Source organism: Tachypleus tridentatus, chromosome 13 (assembly GCF_004210375.1).
Source record: "Tachypleus tridentatus isolate NWPU-2018 chromosome 13, ASM421037v1, whole genome shotgun sequence".
Lineage (NCBI taxonomy): Eukaryota > Metazoa > Arthropoda > Merostomata > Xiphosura > Limulidae > Tachypleus > Tachypleus tridentatus.
Genome location: NC_134837.1, coordinates 122880327 through 122907912, shown reverse-complemented (window position 1 = coordinate 122907912; position 27586 = coordinate 122880327). Strand labels below are relative to the sequence as shown.

The following is a 27586-nucleotide window of genomic DNA, read 5'->3' as shown; positions in this document are numbered from 1 at the left end:
ATATATTTTTTACAATTTCATATTTTAGGATATGTGCTTTGTTTTTCTGTAAAGAATTTTGTTAACACCTTCTTGGACTAATATATATTTAGTAGTATATATTGTTTTACTTCTACCAGCAGGGGGCGATAGTAAGTAATCATGCAAGTGCGATAGGCTTAGACTCAATTCGTTTCGTACATATATTTGTGGAGTTTTTGGAAGAAGTATAATTTTTATTGTGGGACTTGGTATAAAGTGAGTATTGAGTATGTATAAATATTGGTATTGTAGAATCTTAGTTTACAGTAAGTAGCTATATAGCAGGATATATTCTTTTTTCGTATAAAAGCTCTTATTTTCGATTCTAATTTATTATGATATTACTAAACTACTACTATTATTACTAACCTGATACACATGATGACTAGTTATGACTACGAGTTCCAGTTTCTTGGACTATATTACTGATACGAATTTATTAAACGTATTAATAATACTATTAACTTCAATTTTACCCTTTGCGATTTAACTGATCCTTGTGAAAAGTATACGTACTCCTGCAGCCAAAGTGCAGTGGTGTAAGATTAAGAGGGAAAATACTAATATTACTTTTACATATTTTGAAACTCAATATATATTTTAAAATATTAAAGTACATTTTATATTTTGTCCTTAAATTAAAACAGACTAACAGAGTGAAGTCATATTCATACACCTTTCAAGAAAAAAATGGCAAAACATTACAATAAATGAATATTTCATTCTTCTTCTTAAAATTAACTCAAGTTTTATCATACTTTGTCATTTGATTAATAAATCATTAAATGGAAGTTTAAGTTACTTACATGGTGACAGTTTTAAAATGTGGTTATGTAATAAATTCTACTGTAAGAGGTACTAAAAATATTCAATAAAAATTACAGTCAATAGTGATTAAATTGATAAAAGTAAGAGGTAAACCACTAAAACTAGAAGCAATGTGATATATATATATATATATAATTCATTTAATTAATACCAGTTAAGATGTGAAGGAGGACAAGTTAGATAAAGTTGTGCCATGTCTTCTCTTGCAACTCCATCTGTGTAATTATGAAGAAGTAAGTCCTAGTTACCCAGGCATTAAGTTAACTTTTATATTTGTAGAGTGAAAATAATCAGTTAAAGAAATAACTCGGAAAACTTATATTTAATGTGTTTAATACCAAGATGGCTGATTATAAGTTTTAATGTTTTTATACTAAATTTAAGTATGTTTTGTGTTCTACTCGATTTTATTTTGTATTGTGATAAGTATTTCTTGTGTACTAAGGAAGATGTGGCTTCAAGAGTTGTGTGAAACAGGGGAAAATTGGCCACTGCATAATTAGGTTTGATGCTTTGCTACATACTAAAATAAATATTTTTTTTCTTCTAATTTTCAGAAAGCTACTTTTAAGATCATGAAAAACAAATTGTCATTAACGAATTGGGAAAATTAAAATGTTTTAAAATAAATTGCTTTTAATTCAAAACAGGTGAATTCCTAAGAAGGATAGAATGCAAGGTAGATTACCAAGTGGAGTCCAGTAAAACTGGACCTTTGTTACTAGTGGACTATCGGAAGAATCAGTACTTGAAACTCTGCTTTTTTTATACATAAATGATATTGAGAGGGGCATGAAGTAATTGGCAAAGATTTCTGATGATATTAAAACCTTGGGTATTTCTAACTGTACTGAAGAATTTCTTGAATCAGTTTATACGTTGGACAAATATTTTTTCAATAATCTTTAATTATAACTTATAGTAAGTGCAAAGATAATGCATTTAGGTTGTTGTAATTTGATTCATGTTTAATGCAGGGTTAGAACTGAGTCAACAGCATGACTGAAAAAAATGATCTTGATATAATGGTGGATCAGTCACTTTTGCCATCAAAACAGTGTTTTGTTGCTATTGGTAACACTAATAGAATTTTAAAATATTTTAAATAACATACTGATTACAAGTCAAAAGAGGTATAAATCAGTAGTTAAGCCTTGCTTGGAATACTGTGTACATTTGGTCTCTTTATCTGAAAAGGATATTGACTTGTTGGAAAGAGTTCAGAAGAATATTACTTCAATGATTCCCAGGGGTAAAAGGGTCACTATAGTATTAGGGTAGGATCTTATGACTTGTTACTTTTGAAGAAGAGAAAGGTAAGAAATGATCGTACTGAATTTTGAAGATACTCTGGGGGTCATTGGATTAAATATCTCTAATTTGTTCGTGCTGTATTTTAAATATAATAGGATGAGAGAAATTTAAGATTTGGAAAAGAATGGCTGGACTCCAGCTAAGATAGTTTTATTTTTCTAAGAGGGTGATTGGCTTGCAGAGTGAGTTGCCACTGAATTAGTAATGATGTCCAACACTTGTTTTAAATGGAGGTTTGTGAAGGGAGGAGTCAAAAAAAAAGAAAGAGTTGTTTTAAATTTTTACTTTGCTCAGTTTTGGGTGTGAAAGGTCAGTCTTGAAAAAAGATTAATTAAGATTCCTTGCTGTCCAAAAAGTGTTATTTATTGAGTACATTACAAATATTGTCTTCAAACTTTACACAATGATGGCATGTTATGAAAGTACAAAGGTAGAAAAAATGAGTGTTTTACTGTATTGTTATTATTTGTATGAACTTTATGGTTTTGTTTTTAGCAACATGCCAGTTCCAGTTTCAGGTCAGTACCAGAGGGGGCCGTCTTGCTGGGATCGAGTGAAGATGGGTTTCACTCTTGGCTTTTGTGTGGGGCTTGCATCTGGGGCATTGTTTGGTGGATTTTCAGCTTTAAGGCAAGATAATTTTTCATCGTTTTTTATGTATTCATTAAACAAGTCAGTTGGAGAAATGTACCAGATGGTAAAATGCAACAGACAACCAAATGTACCAGATGGTAGAAGGTAACATGTAGTAAAATGTATTAGATGGTAGAAGGTAAGAGATTGTACAGTGTAACAAATGATAGAAGATAACATGCAGTAGAATGTATTAGACAGTACAGTGTAAAAGCTGTTAAAATGTAACATAATGTAATGTTGAGGGACTTGTTGGTCCTCACATCTGACCAGTCCTCTAACCCAAACTAAAGCTATTAAAAAAAAAAAAAAAAGCCAACCCTTATCGTTCATATATCTATCAAGCTTTCTTTTTAGTTATTCCACAATATCCAAAAGCAACCCATTTCATAGGCCAGCCACTTCATTTGAAAAGTAAAATTGTCTTAGCTGAAGGTGGCCTATATCTTTGTTTGTGTCCCCTAGTTCTGTAATTCCTTTAACAGTCTTAAACATTTTCATTTGATCCTCTTTAACTCTTGTTTTATTTTTCGTACATCTTGATTTTCTGTTTCACCAACTTTCTTGATATTCTATAATACCAGCCAATTTAAATTTCTTAAATATGTGATGCATTTCTTTAATTTTATCTCTTATACCCTTTGTGAGCCAACCTGGTGTTTTGCTTAAAGAAATAAATTTTAAGGATCTTAATCTCTCCTCTTATGACAACTGCTCCATCCCAAGTACCATTCTAGTAACCCTTCTCTGAACCATTTCCCACAATTCAATGTCTTTCCTGAGGTAAAAGCCCATGAGTATTACAAAGAAATTAAGACCTCTTTAGACTTGTATTCATTATTTCTGTTGATACAATCCAAAATCCTATTTGCCTTACCACTAGAAACAGCAATGTGCTTGAATAGCTCAAGAAACTGATCAACCATCCACCAAGAATCTTTTATTTCATGATGCTGTTAAGGTTAGTCCCATTCAAATTATACATATAATTTAATTTATGACAACCCCACATCAAATATCTTGCCTTTATTATAATTAAAACCCATCTGCCATTTATTTATCCAATTCATGAAATGATCTAAAACCTTTTGTAAATCAGCAGCATTTTCTTCACAGTCAGTAACACCCAAGACCTTGATATCATCTGTAAATATAAGTATTGGCCATAACGTCATATATATCACCAATGTAAATCAAAAAGGGAAATGATCCTAATACTGAGTCCTGATGCACATCACTTGTGACATTAATCTAGTTTAACTGAACTCCATTTATAACAACCCTCTGCTTTCTTCCATCAAACCACTATTCTATCCAGTCAGTTAACTTATCCTCCATATCAACAGAAATAAGTTTCTTCACAAGTTTTTTATGTGGGTAGCACATTATGAAATGCTTTTTGAAAATCCAGATACATCAAATCCACACACTTACTCTTGTCTACATATGAGACAAGATTTTTCCTTAGTGAAACTAAGTTGACTATCCAGTAAAATTATAAACTTTGTTAAATAACTATACAAAGTGTGTTTTTATCAGCCTTTTCCCACAACTAATGTAAGACTAACAGGTCTATAATTACTGGGACAACTTCTGTTACCTCTCAAAGACTGGAGTGATATTAGCTAATTTCAAATCTGTTGGTACTTGTCCACTATTCAAGGACTTAAATAATAATAAAATTGTTGAAAGTGGTTCACGTATCCAATCCTTGACTTTCTTTAAAACCTTCAGAGAAATATTAATTGGCCCAGAAGCCTTATCATTCTTTAAACTTCATGATTTTATTTTAACAAGCTCAGAAATTTTGCAGTTGTTTTCAACTATCAATTGTTCAAGATAAGGAATACAGCTTAAGTCTTCAGTAGCAAAAACTGAATAAAAAGTAGAATTTGATAATCTAACCATTGTATAATCATCAGATACGAGTCTTCCTTTTTTATCCTTCAAGGTTCCTATCCCCATTATCACACTCTGTTTACTGCTAATGTACTTCAAAAGTACAGTGTACAGATGTTAGAACGTAACACATGAATGAAGATAACATACATAATCCAATTAAACTGAATTCCAGTGATAATGTTTTACTTTCTTCCATCCAACTGTCTTACAATTCAATTAACTAGATTTCTCCCAAATCTTGATAAAATTATTGAAAGATCTAAGTTCACCAAGTCTTCCTTTTATACAGATACCAAGTAACTTATTCGAGCAAAGTTAATGGATTAGTGAGACAGCATTTACCTCAAATTAATGTTGGTTTTCATTATATCATATTTCACTAACTAACAGTAAAACTTCTTTAACTAGTATCTCTAGAATGTTTCCCTCTGTAAAAGTGAGTCCAACTTTAGAACAATTTTAATTACCCTTAAGAGAGAGAGAGAGAGAGGACAAAAAAGGGGTAACATTGGTGTCCCTCCAACTTTTTTTTTTTTAGCTGGCACCGAAAGACATAAGTGTGACATTTGATCTTTTAATCCTATGTGCACAAGTACAGGAGAGTCATAATACTATTTGGTACTATGTGTTTAATGTTAGAATTACCAATTCTTCACTTTGTCCTACATTACTGATTTTGAGATAGTTTGTGGTAGGCAATGGTAAATACCAGATACAATTGGAGGTTATGCAGTACTCGAACTGTATACAATGAACAGAAGTATCTTCTTCACGTGAACGTCACCTTGCATTCTGACTTGTCTGAGTCAGGCTGGTGTCACCAGTTCACATGATATTTTGAGTATAAAGTTTTGTAATGTCTTGATTTTTTGTGTATAACAGACTCGTACATTTTGTTTAAACTTTTTACCATATATTTCATTGACTTCTTCTGTCTAGTCAGGTGACTAGCTTCTATATGACCTCACCTGTCTTAGTAGGTGACTTACATTTCTTATTGACTTCACCTATAAATAATTATCAGTTAAGAACTTTTAAAGGTATATCACTATTCAATAACACTGTGTAACACAGTTTTTGTTCCTGGATAGTATGTGTTATTTCTTAATTGCTTATGTTGTAAAAGTACAGAAAATGGCCATTATTTCCTTCAAACTTTGATTTTGTGACCTGAATAATGAAATTTAGAAATTAACCTATTTTCTATGTAAAAATGGTCAAATTTGCACATTTTCATTTACATAAGGTCTGAATAAAACAACATATGAATCAAGATTTACCTGTATTTATACTAAAGTTATACAAAATGTTTAGAAGTGAGTAGTTTTTTGAGATTTGTGACTGTAATGTAAATCACTTTCACTTATCAGCCCCCAAATATAGTCTCCTATCATATTTTCATTATATGCTCCCAGATCTTTTCCATTTACTTTAGGCATAAGCAATTGGGAAATAACACTTTCTGCCCAGGAACAAGAAAAAGTAAAAATTTTGTTACATAGTGTAATGTATAACACAGAACTTCAAAATAATTCCTATCATTGGTGTTCTCTAAATCTTACCAAGTTTCAGTAATTGTTATATTTTCATTTCAACTAGAGCTCTCGTTCTTGTTGTTTCCTAACATTAGAATAATAACAACTGTGCTTATTCTTAAATCTCTAATATCTTTAAGAGATGTGTATGTAAGATTACTATTTATGTTTTTGTACTCAAGATCTTTCTTTTCTTCAGTATACCTGTTATCCTAGCTATCGTATTCACTTGTTTATTTCTAAGCCTTCTCACCTTAATGACAATCTAGTTTAAACTATATAGAACTTCTCTAAACACCATACTGTGTACATAACCTGCTTAAATGGAGTGTCACCTTCAAAATTTAAACTCATTGGTCTAAGTAGATCAGTTGTCACTCTTACACTGCCCTGATAATCTTGGACTCTACTAAAGAGTAAATTCCCACATCTAGCTGTAAGAGGCACTCCCTAAAGAATAACATGAGTATTTCTGTACATAACACTTGAAAGGGCCCTTTTTATCTTCCAAGCAGTTCCTCTGATTTACACTTTCTGATGTCATCCATTCTGTATATTACAGGAAGAGAATGTTCATTAGTTCCAGTAACTAAACTTTCAACATGCTCCACAAAATTATGTTTCAGCACCTGACAAACAAGTCATTCTGTGCTTCATGCTATAAGTTACATTGTTCATCTACTTAAAGAGAGAGTCCTAACAAGCAAGTCCTAGTCTTTCTAATACAAGTAAATTTATACTTATCAAGAGCCTCCATTTATCTAAACCTCTTAATTTCTTGTTGCAAACAGAAGGATGGAATCTATTAGAGACTGGTTTCATAGCTCTAACTTAACCAGTCTATTTGCAAGCAGTAGAAGGATGGAATCTGATAGAGACTGGTCCCATAGCTCTAACTTAACCAGTCTAGTTGCAAGCAGTAGAAGGATGGAATCTGTTAGAGACTGGTTCCATAGCTATAACTTAACCGGTCTCTGTAGCTTTAACCGTCTTACTATTTTGTATTTATGTAAACTAAACAGTCACATTCTCTTCCTCTCCTATAGCAACCACTAACTATTCAGTTATAACTTAATATAAGTGTTTTATAAGCTTAATTTCTTCTCCCAACCTGCCACATTCACCATCGAATATCACAGTCCTCCCCCAAATTGTGTCCAATTTACCTTTACAAGTACGTTCTGCAAGTGTGCAGTGCTGTACCTTTTAAAACCTCTTGAAAGTCAAAGTTTTTAAACATAACCCAATCTTGACATCGACAAAATTTACTTCACATATCCCTAAACTAATACTCTAACCATGTTGAAATTGACTTGCCAGTATTCTCTTTCTAATCCCACCCCGCTTAATTGGGAGAGTGGATGTTTGATCAAAAGGAATTGGTCAACTATGACGGACTCCCCGTTTTTCTCTTAAATGTTAGTGTAATTGTCTATTTAACTACAGTTAAGGTATGCTATATTTGTATGTAGCACAGGCATATGATATTGGCTATTATATTTACTTTCTTGTATCCACTTAACAGTTCTACTAACACATATAAGTGATTATTTTCAGAGTAATTAAGCGAGTTGAAATATACAGGTTCAATATATATATATATTTTTCTCTGCAAGTGGGTTTTCTTGACATCACTGAGTATATATATAGTTTATTCAATAGTTAATAGATGACGCCAGACGTCATCTACAAGGTAGGTTCATGTTTATACGTGGCTAGTAACTTTTGAAATAGATTTGTTATGATAGATAATAATAATAATAAAAGTTAAACGAGAATAATTTTAATAACTGATGATAGTAAACTTGTATAGTTTTGATAACTGCTGGTACTAAGCTTAACATCAGAATATTTATTATTTTCAATAATTATGATGTCGTAAAAGGTATAATCCTGGAGTTATTGTCTCCTTTTATTAAATATTTTCACCTGTTTTGTTTTAATTCGATGTTTAGGTACGGAATGCGAGGTAGAGAGTTAATTCAGAATGTAGGGAAAGTGATGTTACAAGGTGGTGGAACCTTTGGTACGTTCATGGCAATAGGAACAGCTATCAGGTGTTAATACTGGAAATTTATGAACTCGAGTAGCAGATGTATAAAGTGTTCAACAGACGAGTGCAAGTTGTTTCCCTGGAAACGTATAGTAGGACAGCTGCAGTGAAAGATGTTAAACGATCCTGTTAGCGTTTTTAAAAAAAACCAAAATTAGCAATTTTTAAATTGGAATTAAGGATAAATAATTCTGCAGTTTTTTTAGCCAAAATATGTTTATTAACAAGCTTAAAATATTAATGTTCTCTTTGTCAAAATATCGTGTACCTTTCCAGTAAAAAATGTAAATATCTTTTTACTGCAACAGTGGTAATAAAGATATTTGATTGTAATTTTTTGTTGACTTTCAAAATTTGTAGTGCGCACTTCAGGAATTTACACTTTTTGTTAAAAGTTAAGAGAGAAAAAAAAACGACTTTTACACTCCAGATGAACATAAAATAATACGTTTATTAACCCTGAAGAAGCCGTAAAGTTAAATGAATATCTGGAGTGTAAAGGTAGATTTTGTCTTAACTTTTATCAAAATGTTTGCTTATAAAGAGTCATAAATTAGACGTTGTACAGTCCCTACCCATCCATGTATCTTGTGTATCTGTGTGCTGCCCCTCATTCTCGCTGCATAATATTATGCGACACCATGTTCTGTGAGACATTTTAAAGTGTAAATGGGCTTACATCGGCCATATTTCTCTGAAAAAAAAGAAACAAATTTATAATACATGCGTAATTGAATATAACATTATAACATACAGATGGGTAGGGTACAATATTACACTCCGAGATCTGTGATGAGAGATAATTACGTTGGATTACGTGTAATTACTTCACTGTATTTTATTTGAAATAAACATTAATTCTTATGAATAAAGTATATAGTTAAACGTTAAATTAAGTTAATACACAAATATAACCATACTTTACCAAATAAGCCATGGACCTTGGAAGTATTAGTTCGAATCCCCTTCACACCAAATATGCTCGTCATTTCAGCCGTGGGGACGTTATAATGTGATGGTCAAACCCAATATTAGTTGGGTGGTGATGACTAGCTGCCTTCCCTCTAGTCCTACACTGCTAAATTAGGGATGGCTAGCACAGAAACCCCTCGTGTAGCTTTGCGCGGAATTCAAAAACAAACAAAGTGTTAGTTATCGGTGTTACTGTGTTTTTTATCGGTACTATATCTTCAGCTTGGCTGCAGTAAAGGTACAGTAAACTCGTGGTTAATATTAACAATTTATTTTGACACGTATACAGGAGTGTGCAAGTTTTGAAAAGGATAAAATGTCAGAACAAATCTTCTTGTCATATCCAACCATCCCACAATATACACAGATCTTCTTGTCGTCATACCCAACCATCCCACAATATACACACATTTTCTTGTCGTCATATCCAACCATCCCACAATATACACAGATCTTCTTGTCGTCATATCCAACCATCCCACAATGTACATAGATCTTCTGGTCTTGTCTAACCATCCAACGAAATACACTTATCGAAAATGCAGTCTGTATTCGAAAGATGCAAACATAAAAAACAAAAAAACAAACTGATATATAGTGAACAGAACCTTACATTAGTTTGGCCCAAAAAATATTTGTAGAGGTCTTAGAACTAAAGTTTTGACGAAAAGGTTATCCTCAGGAGATTACATACAGAATTAAATAGTGATGAAGTTTGTTGTTTTTTTTGCTTCAGAAAAGTAAATAAGGAAAGAGTATTTCAGTCCAAACATCTGTGACAAAACTGAGCGCGTGTAACATAAGACACAGAGCGAAACAAATAGAATATATTTTATGTTATTAACGTTTTACCGATATTGTTATACAATGTTGATATATATTTGTCTTCGTACAAGTTAGTTTATTTAGTGCAGCTGTAAGTTACGTGCCAAACCAATTAGATAGTTTACTTCAGAGATACTTTACTTGACAGAGTGCTTCGCATTCAGTCAGTCTGTTTTTGGTCTACGTACAGTTTATAGTGGTATACAAGATGGAAAGTACTTAAGTATCACATTTTCGGGTTTTTTAATGTTTCTTTACCCCAGGGATAGTTCGAGTGGTGTGCCTACACAGCGTATCAACGCATAGAAGGATCGAGTTAGCATATTTGAATGAAAGATTAGATTTGTGTGAAGAGAGCGAAATTTATACACTGCTGGCCAAAATCTTAAGGCCAATGAACATAAAGAAAAAATATCCATTTTGCGTTGTTAGACTCAACCACTGATTTGAGTAGAGCTTCAAAAGATGAAAATAAGAAAAGGGAAAATAAAAATATAAACCTGTTTCAGCATTTAATAGGGAAAATGTGAACACTATGAAATTAACCTAAATATTAGCTGGTCAAAAGTTTAAGACCATACCAAGAAGAAGTCCTAAACAGGGTAGGAAATGCCCAACAAGAGGCCTCAGTAGTGAGTTGCACGGCCGTCATTGCGAATAACTTCAAACATTCGCTTTGGCATGGTCGATATAAGCGTTTGCAGAAGGCTGGCTGGAATGTTATTCCAAGTGGAGAAGATGGCTTCACCAGTCTTATGCACTGTTTGGAATTGACATCCATTTCTATAACTTCCCTTGCCATTCATCCCCAACTATTTTCAATGGAGTTCAGTTCGGACGAACACGCTGGATGGTCCAAAAGAATCACGTTATTCACCATGAAATGTCCTTTGTCCTGCGGGCATTGTGGATTGCAGCGTTGTCCTGCTGAAAGATCCAGTCATTTCCACACAAGCGAGGGCCTTCAGTCAATAAGGATGCTCTCTCCAACATGCCATTATAGCCAGCTGCTGTTTGACGCCCATTGCTGAAGCTCCATTGTTCCAAGGAAGGAGAAAGTACCCCAGATCACGATGGAACTTCCTTCACTGTGTCGTGTATAAAATGTATCTGGTGGGATATCTTTATCGTGCCAGTAACGTTGGAAGCCGTCAGGACCATCCAGATTAAATTTTTTCTCATCAGAGAACAAAACCTTCATCCACTTTTCTACGTCCCATGTTTGGTGCTTCTCAGCAAAGTTTAACTGAGTTGTTTTGTCGTGTGGAAGGAGGCGTAGCCTTGAAGACGTTTACGGTTTTTAAAGCCTTTCTCTCGTAGATACCGTCTTATTGTTCTTGAGTTGCATTCTGCGTCCGTAAGGGTCTTAATCTGGCTCGACGATCGGCTGGTGTCTTGCCGGACAACCCGTCGAATCCTCCTGCTCAACACCGGCGAAATGTTTTTGTGCCGACCACTTGAAATTCACGTTCCGTATCTCTGAGTCTTTTAAGAAACTTGCTACAGCAGTTTTACTACGCCCGATGTCACCAGCGATGGCACGTTGAGAGAGACCTTGCTTTTGCAGCTCGACGATTCTGCCACGTTCAAACTCTGTCAACCTTTAGCCTTTGCCATGTTTTTACCCAATGTAACACAGAAGATGTCAGTGAGAGATGTTGACAACGCTAATGCTTGAACACAAATGACTAAATTTCGTTACGTGTTTATACCGAAAACGTTTCGTTTCATTGTGGTCTTAAAACTTTTGACCAGCTAGTATTTAGACTAATTTTATAGTGTTCACATTTTCCTATTAAATGCTGAAATAGGTTTTTATTTTTATTTTCCCTTTTCTTATTTTCATCTTTTGAAGCTCTACTCAAATAAGTGGTTGAGTCTACCAACGCAAAATGCATATTTTTTCTTTATGTTCATTGGCCTTAAGATTTTGGCCAGCAGTGTATATCAGGTTGTTACGAAGACTAACGTACTCGTATTCCAAACATTTATCTAACACGTCCCCGCTTTAATGAATGTTTTTGTTTTGTTTTTTTGTAACGAATGGAAGAGTGAGTTAAGTTTCGAGATATAACACACAGATATACATCAAAACACTGTACGTGTAGCAGTTACTACTGTTCTTTTTATCAATTAAAAATTACTAAAACAAATTGCATTACTGCTCTACTGACTCTTATCCTAATCGTACCTCTCCCCACTCCTCGACAGGAGATTATTTTCGTGGCCCACGTTTTGGAAAGCGCTTAAATAAACAGTACACGAATTTTAATGTCACCTGTTAAGCAACTTTTGTCACAGATTCGGAGAATGTTGCCTTTTTTACGGTTTTTGTTTACACCACATTCAGGGGTCCCTTTAATTAAAGCAGAATTCTACGTTATATACGAAAATAATTTTAATAAAACAAAAAATAATCGGACAGTACTGCGTTTTTTTTTGAAACGCAGATGTATATAGATAAAAAGAACCAACTGGTACAAACTACTCACTGAAAGTTTTTTTTCTGTTATACAATTTGAAAAAAACATTTTACTATAATCATTTGGGCCCGCCATGGCCAGGTGGGTTAAGGCGTTCAACTCGTAATCTGAGGGTCACGGGTTCGAATCCCCGTCGCACCAAACATGCTCGCCCTTTCAGCCGTGGAGGCGTTATAATGTGACGGCCAATCCCACTATTCGTTAGTAAAAGAGTAGCCCAAGAGTTGGCGGTGGGTGGTGATGACTAGCTGCCTCCACTCTGGTCTTACACTGCTTAATTAAGGACAGCTAGCGCAGATAGCCCTCGAGCAGCTTTGCGCGAAGTTCAAAAAACAAACTACAAGTATTCTAAAGAACAGAACCGAATGCTTATATTAAAAAGATCATAGGAATTGAGGAAAGAGCGAATTAACCCTTTATTTTAGGTTACACGTTCTTGCTGCCATCACAACAAAACTAATGTTTTATGATTAGATTGCATAATTATTATTATTATAATTCCTTTTTCCCCTTCGTATTTTAAATTTTGGAAGGTAAAGCTACAGTTAAAACTTTTGCGTCACCGATCTTATTAACGTTATTTTAACTACAGGGTGGCCCGTAAGTCCCTACCCATCCATATATCTTGTGTATCCAGTGTATCTGTGTGGTGTCACCAGTATTCTTGCGCTCATGTACCCACGTACTTGTCACAATACGCTCTTCAAGTGTAAATAGGCTTACATCGGCCATATTTCTCTGAAAATAAAAACCAAATTTATAATACATACGTAATTGAATATAACGTTATAACATATGGATGGGTAGGGACTTACGAGCCACCCTGTATGTTCGACGTGTTTAGCCTACTTTAGGATTATATGATCGATATTGATTGACCCATATTTCTGTATTATTATAGTGAAATTTCTCTTCTTTCATGTAACAAACATTGAATATTTCATCACGATATTACACAGCCAACTTTTAAAAAGTTTATACTTAGGATAAAATTATCATAAAATAAAACATTACAGCGACAACAATAAAAAGTTTAAAATCATTCTTTACCAAACAGTACGATATTATTTGAATAAACGTTCTAGTTTTATTCGTATTCTTATATTTTTCAGCTTTTCCAAGATAAAATTATGATGTAAAAAAAGAAAAAGATTTATTTTGCAACATCACGTTTTTCTATTTTTTATGGTGTTTGGCTGTAAGTATAGGCTATTTGAAAGTGTTCAAAATACTCGATTTTGTCATCGGATGAGTACACTTTTACCCAATGACTAAAATTGCTTATGATTGTACGTTTCCCTTAATTGGTTGGTTATAGGGTGTTCGCGTAATTGCATAGTTATAGATACGACGCTTAGGCTTACGATCTTGTTTTAAGCCCTCGTATAAACTTGGAAACCGGTGCTGGATCGTCTGGAAAATTGTACTCAGTATTGTTTTGTTTTTTTATTGTATCGTAACGTGCAAGAATGCACGAGTTTTAAAGCTTTAAGATATTTTGCATCTCGTATACCACTATTTGTGTATATAATGTTCGACGTCACAATATTGTAGTTGACATAATTAATAAATTTACATTTGTTAGCAGTGTCTAAAGAGATTTTACCATATATATATAGGAATTCGGTACACCAGAATCAAAGCAGGAAAATAGCTTATATTGATAGATTTGTTTTTAATATGTCACTTTTTTCTACGTGTATACATATATGTATAGAGCTCGAGATATTTGCTGGAATAAGGAAGAGTTGATCAGAAATGTCGCTAGGTGCTTAAAAGGTTGGGGCCTAGAATCTGTGCGTATTTTCGGCGTCTCAATAAATCAATTATAATTTTCTACTCTGGTTTTTCAAGAGCATCAAATGGATTTGGGACACTTGTCCCGTGTGCCAGCGCCTATCAACGCCTCTGGGGCTTAATATTGAGTCATCTCATAAGTAACGTTTTTTGGGATAGGATAAGTTTAAATGTATATTTCTTGGTTAAATGAAGTTGTTTTCGAAGTCATTTAAGTCATATAGGATGACTCGATAGCATTAAGTGTAAGTCAGTTCGTTTCTTTACTAGTTTTTGTTTTATTTATTTTAGAAGCTCCGATAATCGCGAGGTGTCAGAGGAGCACATTAGGCATATAACGTTTTACGAGTTCAAAAAGTGGGAAAAGTGTTACCGAAACTACGCGAAGCATTCAAAAGGTGTATGGCAAAGTCATTCTGAATGTGAAGAAGTGTTAAAGATGGCTCAATAAGTGTAGAACTGGTGACTGCAGTTTGACAGATGCAGCTCGCATTGGGCGCCCTCTTGAGTTTGATAATGACCTGCTTCTAGCAACACTTAAGGAGGATTGTGCTGTAACTGTTGAAGAATTTGCCCAATAACTTTCCTTCCACTGTCCATTAACATTTGCAACAACTTGGTAGAGTTTCAGAGTTGGGAAAATGGGTACCACATGAATTGTCAGCTAATAATCTGATAGAAAGAGTAAACATATGCATTTCTCTTCACTCTCGTGAACTTCTAGCTTCGTTTTTGAACCTCCTGATGACTGGAGATGAGAAATGACTACTCTTATCAAAATATTAAGCCCCGCCGACAGTGGATAAGTGCAGGAGAACTAGCTATACTACAGCCAAAAGCGAACCTACATCCGGAGAAGGTTTTGTGTTTGGTGGGATAAAGGTGATATAATACGCTTTGAGTTGTTACAACTAAACCAGACAATTACTGCTGAGATTGATGGAACTGTCAATAAGTTTTGTAATAAACTAACAATTTCGCGGGTGCACAAAATTTTAGATCATTATAAACTATTTGTACATTTTATGTCGAACGATTTTTCCATATGTGGATAGTATTTTTAACAACTTCTTTAAATGTCAGGAAACATTTTCATCTGGTGTCAAACTTAGACATCTATGGCTAGTCTTAAAAAAATTTACATTAATACATAGATGCGGTAATTATGAAATATTGTAACGATGGCCTAACATCTGTTGGCTAAACACGTAGAAAAGTCAATCTTAGGCTTAATGAAAAATTGCGGTAGAAAAACGAGAAATAACAAATTGGCTTTAACTGAAAATAAGGCGAACAGTCCTTTTCCTTGCAGTATAAATTGTAATAATTTTAACTTGTTTAGTTTTCTAATACTAAGATTGAAAATATCATTAATTCGAAGTTGACTGTGAATAGAAGTTATGGTTCGAAGGTTTCATTAATTTATTTTTTGGAAGAAAATTTTTCTAATCATTCGAAGTTTTGTATGATGCAAGACAGATGTATAAACATTGGAACAGACTTTCGAAAGTTTTTCTTCTGATGATTTCTTTCTCCATCTGTAATGATGGGGTATAAGTGATCCACCGAAACACCCAGAAACGTTTTAAGTAAGAGAGTAAACGTTAATCTAGGAAATTTTATGTATTTACTAATTGTCAGTTTTGTTACAACATGATGCCTTCAGTCAAGCGTGTAGTCTTTGTGTTTCTTTTCTGTAGGTTTTTTATTATTATTATCGGATCATGTTTTATTGATAGTAGATAATTCTGTCTTTAATGCAATATCTTAGGACAACGTTTTACTATTAAAACTTTACACTACATCTGTACAGTGAAGGCCTAGTAGTACTGGACAACGTTTTACTTTTAAAAGTTTACACTATATCTGTACAGTAAAGACCTACTATTGGACAACGTTTTTGTGGTTGCTTGTAAGGAATAACCTTTCTTGTAATGATGGGTTCATCAAAATGGATGGAGTAGACGATGTTGAAGTGACCAGTCGATCCTGTGGTAGACACTGATAGCAGCTGTCACATTCGTTCGTAATACTGTTGTTTCCCATCCTGGCACGTTTTGATGCCTGTGAGTAATGTTCTTTATCGGATGGACTTTCAATATTAGAGTAACTTGTCAGTAATTTGTTACAAAATGGGCAAGTGTCTTCACACACACTCTGTTCAATTACATCCAGGGTGTTGCTACTTCCTGAATAAGCACCAGAGGCCAACGTTGGAGTTATTTCTTGCTCATTCAAATTTTCTGCAGGTAAGTTCAAAAGGCCATCGTCAGGGGAATTCACATCATCGGGAACGTTTACATCCTCTTTAAATGGCGAATCCTTGGCCACTGTACGATTTTCTTCTTTATCTGACGATACGAATGAAGAGACTCCTTGTGGAGAGTAGGAATTTGTCATAAACCTGTTGGCAGAAGCATAGCACCAAAAGTAAGCCATAGCTGTATTATAATTATTTTTATAGCAACCATTATAGCACAGACTTTAAATTATTTTGAAAGGAATTAATTGGACAATTTTATGTAACACTGATATCTCCTGAAAGGAGTTAACTAGACCACTCGTGTAATACTGATGTCTCCTGAAAGGAGTTAATTAAATAACTCAATTTTGCTTATGATGAGCTGTCTGCTGCAGGTTTCAAAACCCATTTTTAGCATTATGAGGCCTCAGACTTATTACCGAAACTCTGGTTCTAACTGATTAACTTCTTGTGTAACATTAAATCCAAACAAAAAGGGATGATCCTATTTTTTAACACAACACAAGGAATACCTACATACAGAAAATGGTTATTTGTTACTTAACTTGTGACTTGAAGCAAGGGTGTTCGACCTTTGTGCTTGTAAAACTCGCCTTAATATTAACTGTTTTAATGTTCATTGGTTGTTTTTAATCCACTGTTGTATTGTAAAGGATTTTTTTTAACACTTGTTGAATAAAATACATTGTTCAATATCCTCCACCACTGCTGACGTAGATTATATTGTTTTACTAGCGTCTCTGCAATACAGTTTGAGACAAAATGGAACAGTGTCGTATTATACTTACTTGTTAAAACAGTCACGAAATCCTTTAGCAAATGGATTATGGTCAATCTTTAGCTGAGTTATCTAAAGAAAAAAAGTTATGAATTCTTTGTCAATTTCTAAAATAAAATTTATTAAATGTTTTCTACCAAGTTAATCAATTTGAAAATGAATTACCTTTAAAAAATGTTAGGTTTAGTGTCCCAGAAATACTGATTAATAACTGAAAGCTGGTTTGAACTTACATCAGTGTTCTGATAGGCTGTAACTGCAATAAACTGCGTTTCAGGAAAGAAGTGACTCATCAGCGTTGACGGTACTGTAGTGCCATCTGGTGTACTTTCTACAATGTTAACTCTTGGCTGGTAACGATGATGTGACGTCAGTATAATCTAAAAAAAGGTAAATTCTGTTATAGGATAAAACAGTTGTGACTAGAGGAAAACTGACTAAAGTGGATACCTCTACACCATACACCACTAGTTATAATTGGTTCTAAAAAAAACGAAAAAGGTTTCTATTTCCTTTGATATCAAAGAACATGGAATTTTTTCTCAGCAGGCTAATGAGCAATAATATTATAGACGTTTCCACAAAGTTTCACCAAAATCCGATTATTTTTCACTGAGTTATAGAGTATAAATGGTGTTAACAGATAAGGATTTTCTTTTTTAGTTTAGTGACCTTGACCTTTCAAAAATTATTCGCTTTCATATTGAGTCCTAGTTCAAATGTATACTAACATTTATCCAAATTCATTTACCTGTTTTTGAGAAATCCTGATAAGAAACACAGTCACACAAGGTGAAAATATAACCTCCGTCAACCTTCGGTTACGAAGATAATTATGGACTATAGCTTTTATGATTATTAACGATTTTCAATAGTAAGGTAATTATTTCGTTCGAAAGTAACTTGCATAAATCAGGAAAGCCTATCTTGTACAATAAACTGAGAAAGCGTACTTACTCAGTGTAACAGATCAGCAAGAGAGTTGTAGCTTATAATGTATTTATCTATCAGATGGGCTCATTGAAATGTTAATATATGGGCGGTAATTAGAGTAATATTCATCCAGCTTAGATGTAGTTTAGTCCTAAATCCATATACTAAGCTAAACTACACATTAATATATTCTACAGAGTCTATTCAATTCTAAGTTATCCAAGATATATCAATCATAAAGATTTATTGTACAGGTTACCAGAATTCTATTTCATTCAAACTAGACAACGGATGGAAAGATTTACTGTTCAGGTCACTAGAATTCTATGATGGCTTCATACTATAACGTCCCGACAGAGTGAGAGCAAAGCTACTTTTGGACTACCCTATATTTCAACTGGAAATACTTATACTCAGGAATTGTAATTGTGATGAAACCTTAAAGGTCATAATATGTTTTTTTTTAGCTTTATCAGTTGATAAAATCCAAATTATTAATATCATACAAATAAGGCGACTATGTGCGAACGTCTTAATCTATAGCTTGCAATAGCCTATTGTAATTTTACCTATAATCTCCTTATTGCCAAGTTTAAGACAACTGACATTTATCTATACGTACATCAGAAACGTTAGTGTTTACTTCTTTTTATATTCATACTTTATGTAAGTTCAAGTAATATAACTAGCATGTTATTTCTCAAACAAAACGTTTGACCTCAAATTATTAACATTTTACTTCTCAGTATTCTTATATTTTATTATTTTACGATTTACTGAAAATTCCTCTGGTGGCAAGTAACTTTATTATTAATTTTTGTGTGTGTTTGTATGTGTACCCTAAAGGCTCATAACCGTAAATGGGTAATACTGAAATGGAGTTTAACTAGCTTAAATAGTCAGGGTAAACATAGCTGAAATAATAACGCAATTGTCATGATAATTTGTATTGTGTTTGTTTTTAATACTCGTAGTTATAATAAAACAACTACTCATTCATTACAGTTGTATTGCTGATTGGATGGAATTTGTAAGATAATCACTATAATTAGAAATGGAAGTCGCGTCTACAGTAGGCCTAAACAGGTAATATACATGGAAATAAAACTATGCTTATTTTAACCATGTTAATTTTTTTTTTTTTACATATTAAAAGTTGTAGTTTTATCACTTAGTATAAAACAATTTTCAACTTTGAACATTAATTAGCATGGATTTTGTTTTTAATGTAGAGTAAACTAAGTATTTGTATACATTTATTAAACACTGTACAACTAATGCATTTAAACAATGTATGTAAAATTCGCTTAATGTTGAAGAGATTAACGCATGAACTGGATTTTTATGATGGCGTTCTCGTTTATCTTTCTCCATTTCTTTCTGCCCGTCAAGGTCTTTTATTTTTGTATCCTATAAACCTAATTACACTGCGTCCTGTGTACAAGTTGTTAAGAGTTCACTGTACGTTTTTAATCACAAGCGATTTTGTACAAATTATAATCACCCTTGTGCAAATTACTTGAAACAAGACGGAAAATTACGATTTTTTCAATTTTTTGCGATTTCTTTCTGAGAATCCGAAAATTACTCACAAATCAATACATGATATGACCGCCTTTATTTTTCACAAGATCAATAATCCGCTTTGGCATCGAGTCCACGAGTAGACTGCAATCTTTACTAATTTTTGGATCGCGTTACCACACCTCAATTAGGTTATCTTTCGTAGTACAGTCTTTTCCCCGAAGTCTTTCTTTACAAATCGCCCAAAGATTTTCAATAGGATTTAAATCCGGAGTTTCTAGGCCAGTCCAGCACCTTTATTCGCGTTTTAGTCATAAAATTATTCACAAGTTTCGATGTGTGGCACGAAGCCAGATCTTGCTGAAAAATGCTAGATCCATCTGGAAATCTCTTTTTCAATTCTGGAATGACTCTTCTCTGCAAAACTTCGATGTACTGTAGTTCTCGCATCATACCTTCTACGATATGTAAGTCTCCGACGACATAGTAGCTGAAAAAGCCCCAAAACATCTTCTTCAAGGGATGTTTTACGAACTGATTGATGCGAGATTCTAGAAGTTTCTCACCTCGAGATCTGCGAACATGCAGACTTCTTTGACCCTGTACGAAGAAATGAGTCTCGTCACTGAATAACACATTCTTCCATTGTTCTTGCGTTCAGTTCTTGTATTTCAGACCCCATTGATACCGTTTTTTCTTCATTGAGTTGGTAAGAAGTTGTTTTTTTACTGATCCTTGCCCTTCTAACGCAATTTCAAATGATGTAATTAATATTCCTCAAAATTTCGTCATATATCCCAAAAATAGATCGACCGTACTGCAAAACACAGCTAATGACGCTGTCTGTGAAAAAATGACTATTAAAGGAAATCAACGGGTCCAGCGAGCCTACACCGGCCGCCATGCTGAAAATATTGTAAAATGACCATTTGTTTCAATTAATTTGCACAAGGGTGTAAGCTTTGTGTGTCATGTATGGAACAATTTACGGTTTGAAACGGTAAAACCGCCAAATCACATATGTATAATATAAAAATGTTTTGATAATCCGGGCCGTCAGATTTCAGGAAAAAGTTCAAGAAAATTCAGTTGATAAAAACTTTTTACCTATTAAATTCATGATGTCAATAGAACCCCGTAGGTTGAAAGATATACATTTTAAAAGGCAAAAATATAAAACTTCATAACCGAACGTTTTGAAAAAAAGTGGCCTTGTTTCATTAGGATCAAACACGGTTACACGAAACAAAAAAATGCAAAGGTCACTATTGACCCGTTTAAGGACAGCGCTTCAGATTACTAGATATGACCATTAAGAGAGGTTTGTTTTCCTCTTCCGCTTTGTGGAATACACATTTGAAGTGTATTTACACCTGTTTTAAAGTCTCATTATATGTCAATTAATATCGAGCACTACAATGAAGGTTTGATTTACGAAAGCGCCGCTAGACAGATATTGGAACCATGTAAGCTGCGGATGTCTTAAACGTTTAACTTTGATGAAAAGTGGGAGCCAGCCGGTGTTATTCATTAGTTCACATAATATTATGGTAGCATTAGTAACATTTGTCAAGGCTTAAAATGGCCCGGATGTATCGGCCTAAAATAGGAAATGAGGTGGAAGGGGCAAACTGAGGGGTCATCAATGCTTAATTAATGTTGTACAGCTTATTCTTGGTGACGAGAAATCCACTTGAAATAAAAATCTAACTCAGAACGGCTGGTATGAGTATTAACACTTTTATTGATAAGCAGAGAACAACGTTTCGACCTTCCTAAGTAATCTTCAGGTTAAGAAAGAGAGAGCTTGCAACTGACCGTTGCCAGGCACAAGTCTTAGAGACGAGAGTATAAACGGGTATGGGATTGTAAAGAGCGATGCAGTTAGGTGTTATGTTATTAATTAGTATAGGTATAAAGGTGTTCCCTTATATTGGTTTAATTTTGGTTTTAGTTGTTATATAAACTAAATTATACGCACACACCTAGACCAACAACAAATAAACAATAAAAAATCCCAAGATACAACAAACTGCAAATCTTTATACTGCTGCGTACCATATGTTCCCGACATCAACGAAAAAGTAACCAATGTTTGGAAAAAACCAATAACAAAACACAACATTCCAGTAAACACCAAATTTATTCAGAAACCAGGTACAAAACTGAAGTCCATACTATGTGAAAACTACACTGACAAAAACACAATACCAACATAATTTATAAAATACAATGCAACAACTGCCACGGCTTCTATGTTGGAGAAACAAGCAGAAAAATGGAAACCAGATTAAAAAGAACACACAAAAAAAAAACACCACACATTTTTGAACACTGTAGATCAAATGCACACAACATAACCATATAAACACTCAGATACTAAGGAGGGAAACAAATATAAACAAACGCAAAATCAAAGAAGCCTTACTTATTTAACAACTAAAACCAAAATTAAACCAATATAAAGGAAACCCTTTATACCGATACTAATTAATAACCTAACACCTAACTGCAACGTTCCTTACAATCCCATACCCGTTTATACTCTCGATCATAAGACTTGTGCCCAGCAACGGTCAGTTGCAAACTCTCTCTTTCTTAATCTGAAAATGACCTAGGAAGATCGAAACGTTGATCTCTGCTTATCAATAAAAGTTTTAATACCCATGCCAGCCGTTCCAAGATACGTTGTACAGCTTATATCTATATACTAATAATATTCATACAATATACTTATTCCACACAAAAAAGTGCAGAATTTTTCCCTTTTCAATCTGACGTTTATTATATTTATTACCCGTCTTTAACTTTATATGGCCACAGAATTCCAAGAACTTAAGTTAATTTACACAAAAATAATGTTGTACTCGTTCACCATTCATTCAAAATACATGATAGGGTTTAATGGGAAATAAGGCATGCAGTGAGGCCCATGAATAGTTTTATTTTTTAATTCTATGAACTATTTACCCCACCGGAGATTGTCCGATCTCCTAATCATTCAATATTTTCTTTCTCATACCGACACTCTGTTACTAGTTTTCCGATTTATATCTTCGAGTGTGGATAAAACCACCTGTACAACTTAAACTGTATAAACGTTTTAAAGCATAATTCTAAGTTGCATCAGTTATGAAACTTACATTTCCTTCAGGCGAATCTTTATTATTGGTCAGCTTGAGCTTAGTGAAAACGACGTCACTGGACATCCAGAAATGACCAGTGGCCGGTGATTCTGAATGTTCGTACTTCATTTCTAAAACGAAATAAAGTTTGAATTAATAACAAACTACAGAGTCAAAATATACCTTATTTAGTCAGTAGTGACTGTATACAGGGTTCACTGGTCAAAATATACCTTACTTAGTCAGTAGTGATTGAATACAGAGTTTACTGGTCAAAATATACCTTACTTAATCACTAGTAACTGTACAAATTATACAGAGTTCTCTAGTTAATATATACCTTATTTAATCTCTACTGATCGTATACAAATTACGTTTCATTAATGGAAATCGATATGTATACATTGAACTGAACAACACCAGCAACCTCTAAGAACTATTTGACCCAATAAATAACGTACAATACTCACGTCGTGGCTGTGGTTCAGTGGGGCCTACAGGTATCCAGTGTGTTTTGTTGAATTTCCAAGTGTAGCAATCCGCCAAAAGGAAGTCCAAATAAACTCTGTAATATTTCTTTGGATCCAATCCCGTGAATCGTACACTTATTACAGGGAACATCCTCCTAATAATGTAAGTATAATTATTTAAAAATAAATAAACAAAATCATATACATACACTCATGTTCGCACACTGACTTGATCAGGCCTGTATTTTAAAAACCATGTTTTGTAATTCTTAACTGAGAAGGCTGTACGAACGTTCGTTATAATTGCTATTTTACAGCCATTTTTTTTACAGAATGCTCGCAAGCATTTTCATTTGGGAAGCGAAATTTCATGGTGCACGTGCTATAACTTAGGGACTAAAACTTAAATGAATAGGGTCTCTGAGAAATAAACATACATATATATATACATATTCAAGATAACCAGATGGTGTCGATGTGGTACTATAACCCTAAATCGTGGGACTCGCCAAATTTAAAAAAAAACAGTTGTCACAATAACTTTATTCTTCGAGATGCTAACTTAAAAACATACGAGTGAAAAGGAAACTCTACTTCGAATAAAGGTATTATGAGAATATTAACACGCCCTAGTGGAGAAAGCACTGTGTATCATTACGGTATTAACCAGCAGCCATATATGTAGAACGTATATTTGCACCTTACCTTCCGTGTTTTGTGATGATCATCTCCGTTGTGTGCTGGTGAAACTTAAGCCAAAGTTCTCGATGCACCAAAGTGATATAAATTGTCTGTAACCGTGGGTCAGGAAGCTGGGAACTACACCAGTTCAAATTCATCAGCGGACTAGAATTTTGTAAGTTTTCTGGACGACAGAGATCAACGGGTCCTGTGCATCTGGAAGTAGAACTAGATGATGATTTAGCACAAACAGGAAGACCAATGGACATACTGGAGCTTTCAGAACCGTATTCTTGAATACTGTTGACCCCAGAGCGCGAAAGATAAGTTTGGGTGTTAGTCCTTCCGTCCATTCTTGGTTTCGGTACAGAATAAGGACCTGAATAGATAAACAAGCTTGATTCAGGATAAGTTGTGGACGGGGACTGAAATCCTCCATAGTAGTTGTCACAAAACCCAGTCAAACCGTTCGAATATTCAGGCATTTGCATTAAGTATTTAATGTTAGGTCCCGGGGAATTAAAATGTGTCTTAGCCGAGGCTAAGCCTGAGATCACGCTACCATTATTTATTTGCTGGTTCAAACTTGTTATCGAAAGTCCAGTTTCATTAGCCCTCGTTCTATCGTTGTTTAAGGTGTCACTTATCAAATTACTACCCGTGTATTCACATTTCCTAGTCTGGTATTGACAAGATGGAAACTGGATATTCTGGTGAAGTGGTGGAAACCAGTAATTACACGAATTTAATGAATTCATCGTGGCAGATGTCGTACGGACACGCACATATACAAACGCCTGGAATATCTCGAAACTACGAGGTCGACAAGTTTAGGCGAAGTTGTCTTCTTTCCACATAGTCAGTTGCTAGGAAAGCAATCCGTCACTTTCCCTTTTTTACTAGGAGAAATGACTCACTTCAGACTTGTAGAAATCTTCATAAAATCTCAAAACACCTTTGGTCCGAGTAAACTTCACAACCCCGATTTACAATCGTGAACGACCAACGATGTGTAAGAAATAATTAAATATCTAACCCTTGATTACTGAGATATTTACTTTCACAATCTTTACTCCTAGTGGACAGTGACCTAACTGACCTCCAGTGGACGACACCTGCAACGGATATTGGGCACGTGGTCTTAGGTAGGTCAGACTAGACAAAAGAGGGGAAGTGGGCAGGTAGAGATTAAGTCATCATAATTGCACCGAAATAAGGGAACATACTAAAATTCACCGTATAATAGTATATGATCAGTTTGGCTAACCACGAGTTACCATATTTAATTTCATTAAGTTGTTAGGAATTGTTAAGTCACTGCATACTCGACTCGACGGTATTATTCCGAATTCCTTTAAACGCAACCTTATTCGTAACTTCAACCTTCTCAATAGATCATATAGCATCTGTTTTAACTACCTCACTCTTCATCACGTTACAGAATATTCTAATAAATAACAGCTATCCTTTGTACTTTGTTCCAGCACTAACACGCAAGTTTCTTTCTCACAAAGTTGAACTCTTCACCTCCCCTCCCATAAAACATACACCGTTGATATATACCCATTAAAATTGATTGTTCCTTTTTATAGGTAAGCAAAGTTTCATACTGAAATTACAAATTTAAGAATAACTACATTTTTTTATCTACAAGTTCAACTACAAATGTCCCCCGCTGAGATAGCATTAAGTATACGGATTTACATTCCTAAAATCAGCGGTTCAATTCTTCTCGGTGGACATAACAGTTAGCCCGATGTGGCTTTGCTATAAGAAAAAAACACTCAACTACAAATTATATTTAAATTACCTTTCAAAATACAAAACCTATTATCTATCCGTATGGGTTCCACAGTCATATATAAATACACATGTGGTGGCTGTAATAACACTTACATTGACCAAACTATATGACAGTTACACCTGCAAAGATATGAAAATATCAAACAAAATTGATAAAAAATCTATCAAATCCACCAGACTCCACAGTTATCACACATAATGAAAACATTAACCAAATGTTTTGATTACGAATTTCAAAGTCATCTTATCTGGATTATACAATATGAAACTTTTAATCAAAGAAAGTTTATCTGTTAGAAATTAACTTCCAAATTAAAACAATAACACGGTTTCACTACAATTAATCTGTTCTAAATACCTGAACAATATCGTTGTATTATTGTATTATCTATTTATTTGATAGTTTATTAATTTATTTCATACTTTTATGATTTGTTTTAATTATTTTTATAGAATGTTTAAACTCTATATGTCTGTACATAATAATTTATGATGTTTAATATAGCTTACTGAAGGTAGAATATATATATTCTGAAACATCCAGTAATTAAATGTTTGTTATTGAACATACACGTATCAAATGTTCGCTGTCGTCCTCCTGTTATTCACAATTACCATAAACGTGAGAAAGTCTTAATCGTCAGTTTTGTGAAAGGGTTAGATAAACCTGGTAATTACCCCAGTTTAGCATAGTCAGCCTTTTTAGTTAAATAACAAATTCAAATGAAGTTTCGCATTATTTATCCACATAAAATAAAAGTCTCGAAGGTTTCCTTATTGCTTCCGTAGCCCTCACCTAAAGGGTGATGTCCCCCTAACGGATCATTTATAAAGCTAAGAAACAGTTAGCAGTTTTCCTGACCAATATTTTTCGTTCACTTAACACTTGCTGCTACTAGCAGTGTAGAGTATATTTATTAATGAATTCGATATAACTGAAACTAAAATAACTTTTATTGCAGCTAAGTACAATAAAATGTCCATTTCGGAGCAACCCAAAAGTGCAAGTATTGTGATATTTCAGCTCATTCTTCATCAAATATTAATATACTTTGATCGACTTTTGCTTAGTTTATTTTGTTTTAGCGCAAAGTTCTAGAGTGAGATATTTATACACTCTCCACCATGAGCAATCGCGGATTTTAATATTATAAGTTCGTGAACTTACCACTGGCCCAGTGGGGAAGGTCACGTGGTTAATGGGTTTATTTAGAATTATAGAAAATAGTTACTGACAACATAATTTCCTATAAATGTGTATTTTAACAAAATTTTTATCACGAAAATTTGAGTCTCGAATGCTAATATTTACGTAGAAAATGTCACTGCTTTTGAAAGGTGGTTGATCAAAAACATTTACACGGTTGTTATTTTATGATGATCCCTTTCCTACCACAAGTCTTAAGGGACATCACTACTTCTAGCACCCTACTGTGAAACAGACAGGCGTCTTCAAATACCTGTTCCTCCCAGTGTTAATACTGTAATTAGGGGTAGCTAAGTATTCACACAAGGAGGCACAGTCTTATTGGCCGATGTCCATAGCTAGTATAGCCTCTGGCCGCAAATATATGCAATCTAAACAGGATGGAGACAAGAAGGCTTCATAAAAGAGACACCTGTAGCGTGGTGGTGTGTACGGAAAA

At 34.0% G+C, this 27586-nt stretch overlaps 2 protein-coding genes across 7 annotated transcripts; one reads left to right on the top strand and one right to left on the bottom strand.

Annotated features, from left to right (window-relative positions):
• The first annotated feature begins 29 nt into the window (after positions 1 to 29).
• On the top strand, positions 30 to 17327 carry LOC143237532 (reactive oxygen species modulator 1-like). Of its 6 annotated transcripts, none has more exons than XM_076476916.1 (3): positions 30 to 248; positions 2659 to 2793; positions 14655 to 17327. In XM_076476916.1, exons 2-3 carry the CDS (start codon positions 2663 to 2665, stop codon positions 14812 to 14814), a joined length of 291 nt encoding a protein of 96 aa, XP_076333031.1. In that variant the 5' UTR covers positions 30 to 248; positions 2659 to 2662; the 3' UTR covers positions 14815 to 17327. The 6 variants fall into 6 exon arrangements, with proteins under 6 accessions (XP_076333031.1, XP_076333030.1, XP_076333033.1 ...); XM_076476915.1 differs by having other exon boundaries at positions 64 to 237; XM_076476918.1 differs by lacking the exon at positions 14655 to 17327 and adding an exon at positions 8189 to 8619 and having other exon boundaries at positions 80 to 237.
• On the bottom strand, positions 9514 to 25886 carry LOC143237531 (uncharacterized). The gene is made up of 6 exons (XM_076476912.1): positions 24162 to 25886; positions 23457 to 23611; positions 23005 to 23117; positions 17638 to 17784; positions 17415 to 17476; positions 9514 to 16767 (listed from the first exon to the last, which is right to left on the bottom strand). Exons 1-6 carry the CDS (start codon positions 24893 to 24895, stop codon positions 16248 to 16250), a joined length of 1731 nt encoding a protein of 576 aa, XP_076333027.1. The 5' UTR covers positions 24896 to 25886; the 3' UTR covers positions 9514 to 16247.
• Between the last annotated feature and the right edge of the window lie 1700 nt (positions 25887 to 27586).

Coding starts and splice junctions, on each gene's coding strand:
- LOC143237532 (XM_076476913.1), top strand. Junction 2,794..14,654: donor GGTGGATTTTCAGCTTTAAG/GCAAGATAATTT, acceptor TATTTATTTTAG/AAGCTCCGATAATCGCGAGG.
- LOC143237531 (XM_076476912.1), bottom strand. CDS start 24,895: ATGAATTCATTAAATTCGTGTAATTACTGGTTTCCACCACTTCACCAG. Junction 23,612..24,161: donor ATCATCACAAAACACGGAAG/GTAAGGTGCAAA, acceptor TTACATTATTAG/GAGGATGTTCCCTGTAATAA. Junction 17,477..17,637: donor CAGCCTATCAGAACACTGAT/GTAAGTTCAAAC, acceptor TTTTTTCTTTAG/ATAACTCAGCTAAAGATTGA.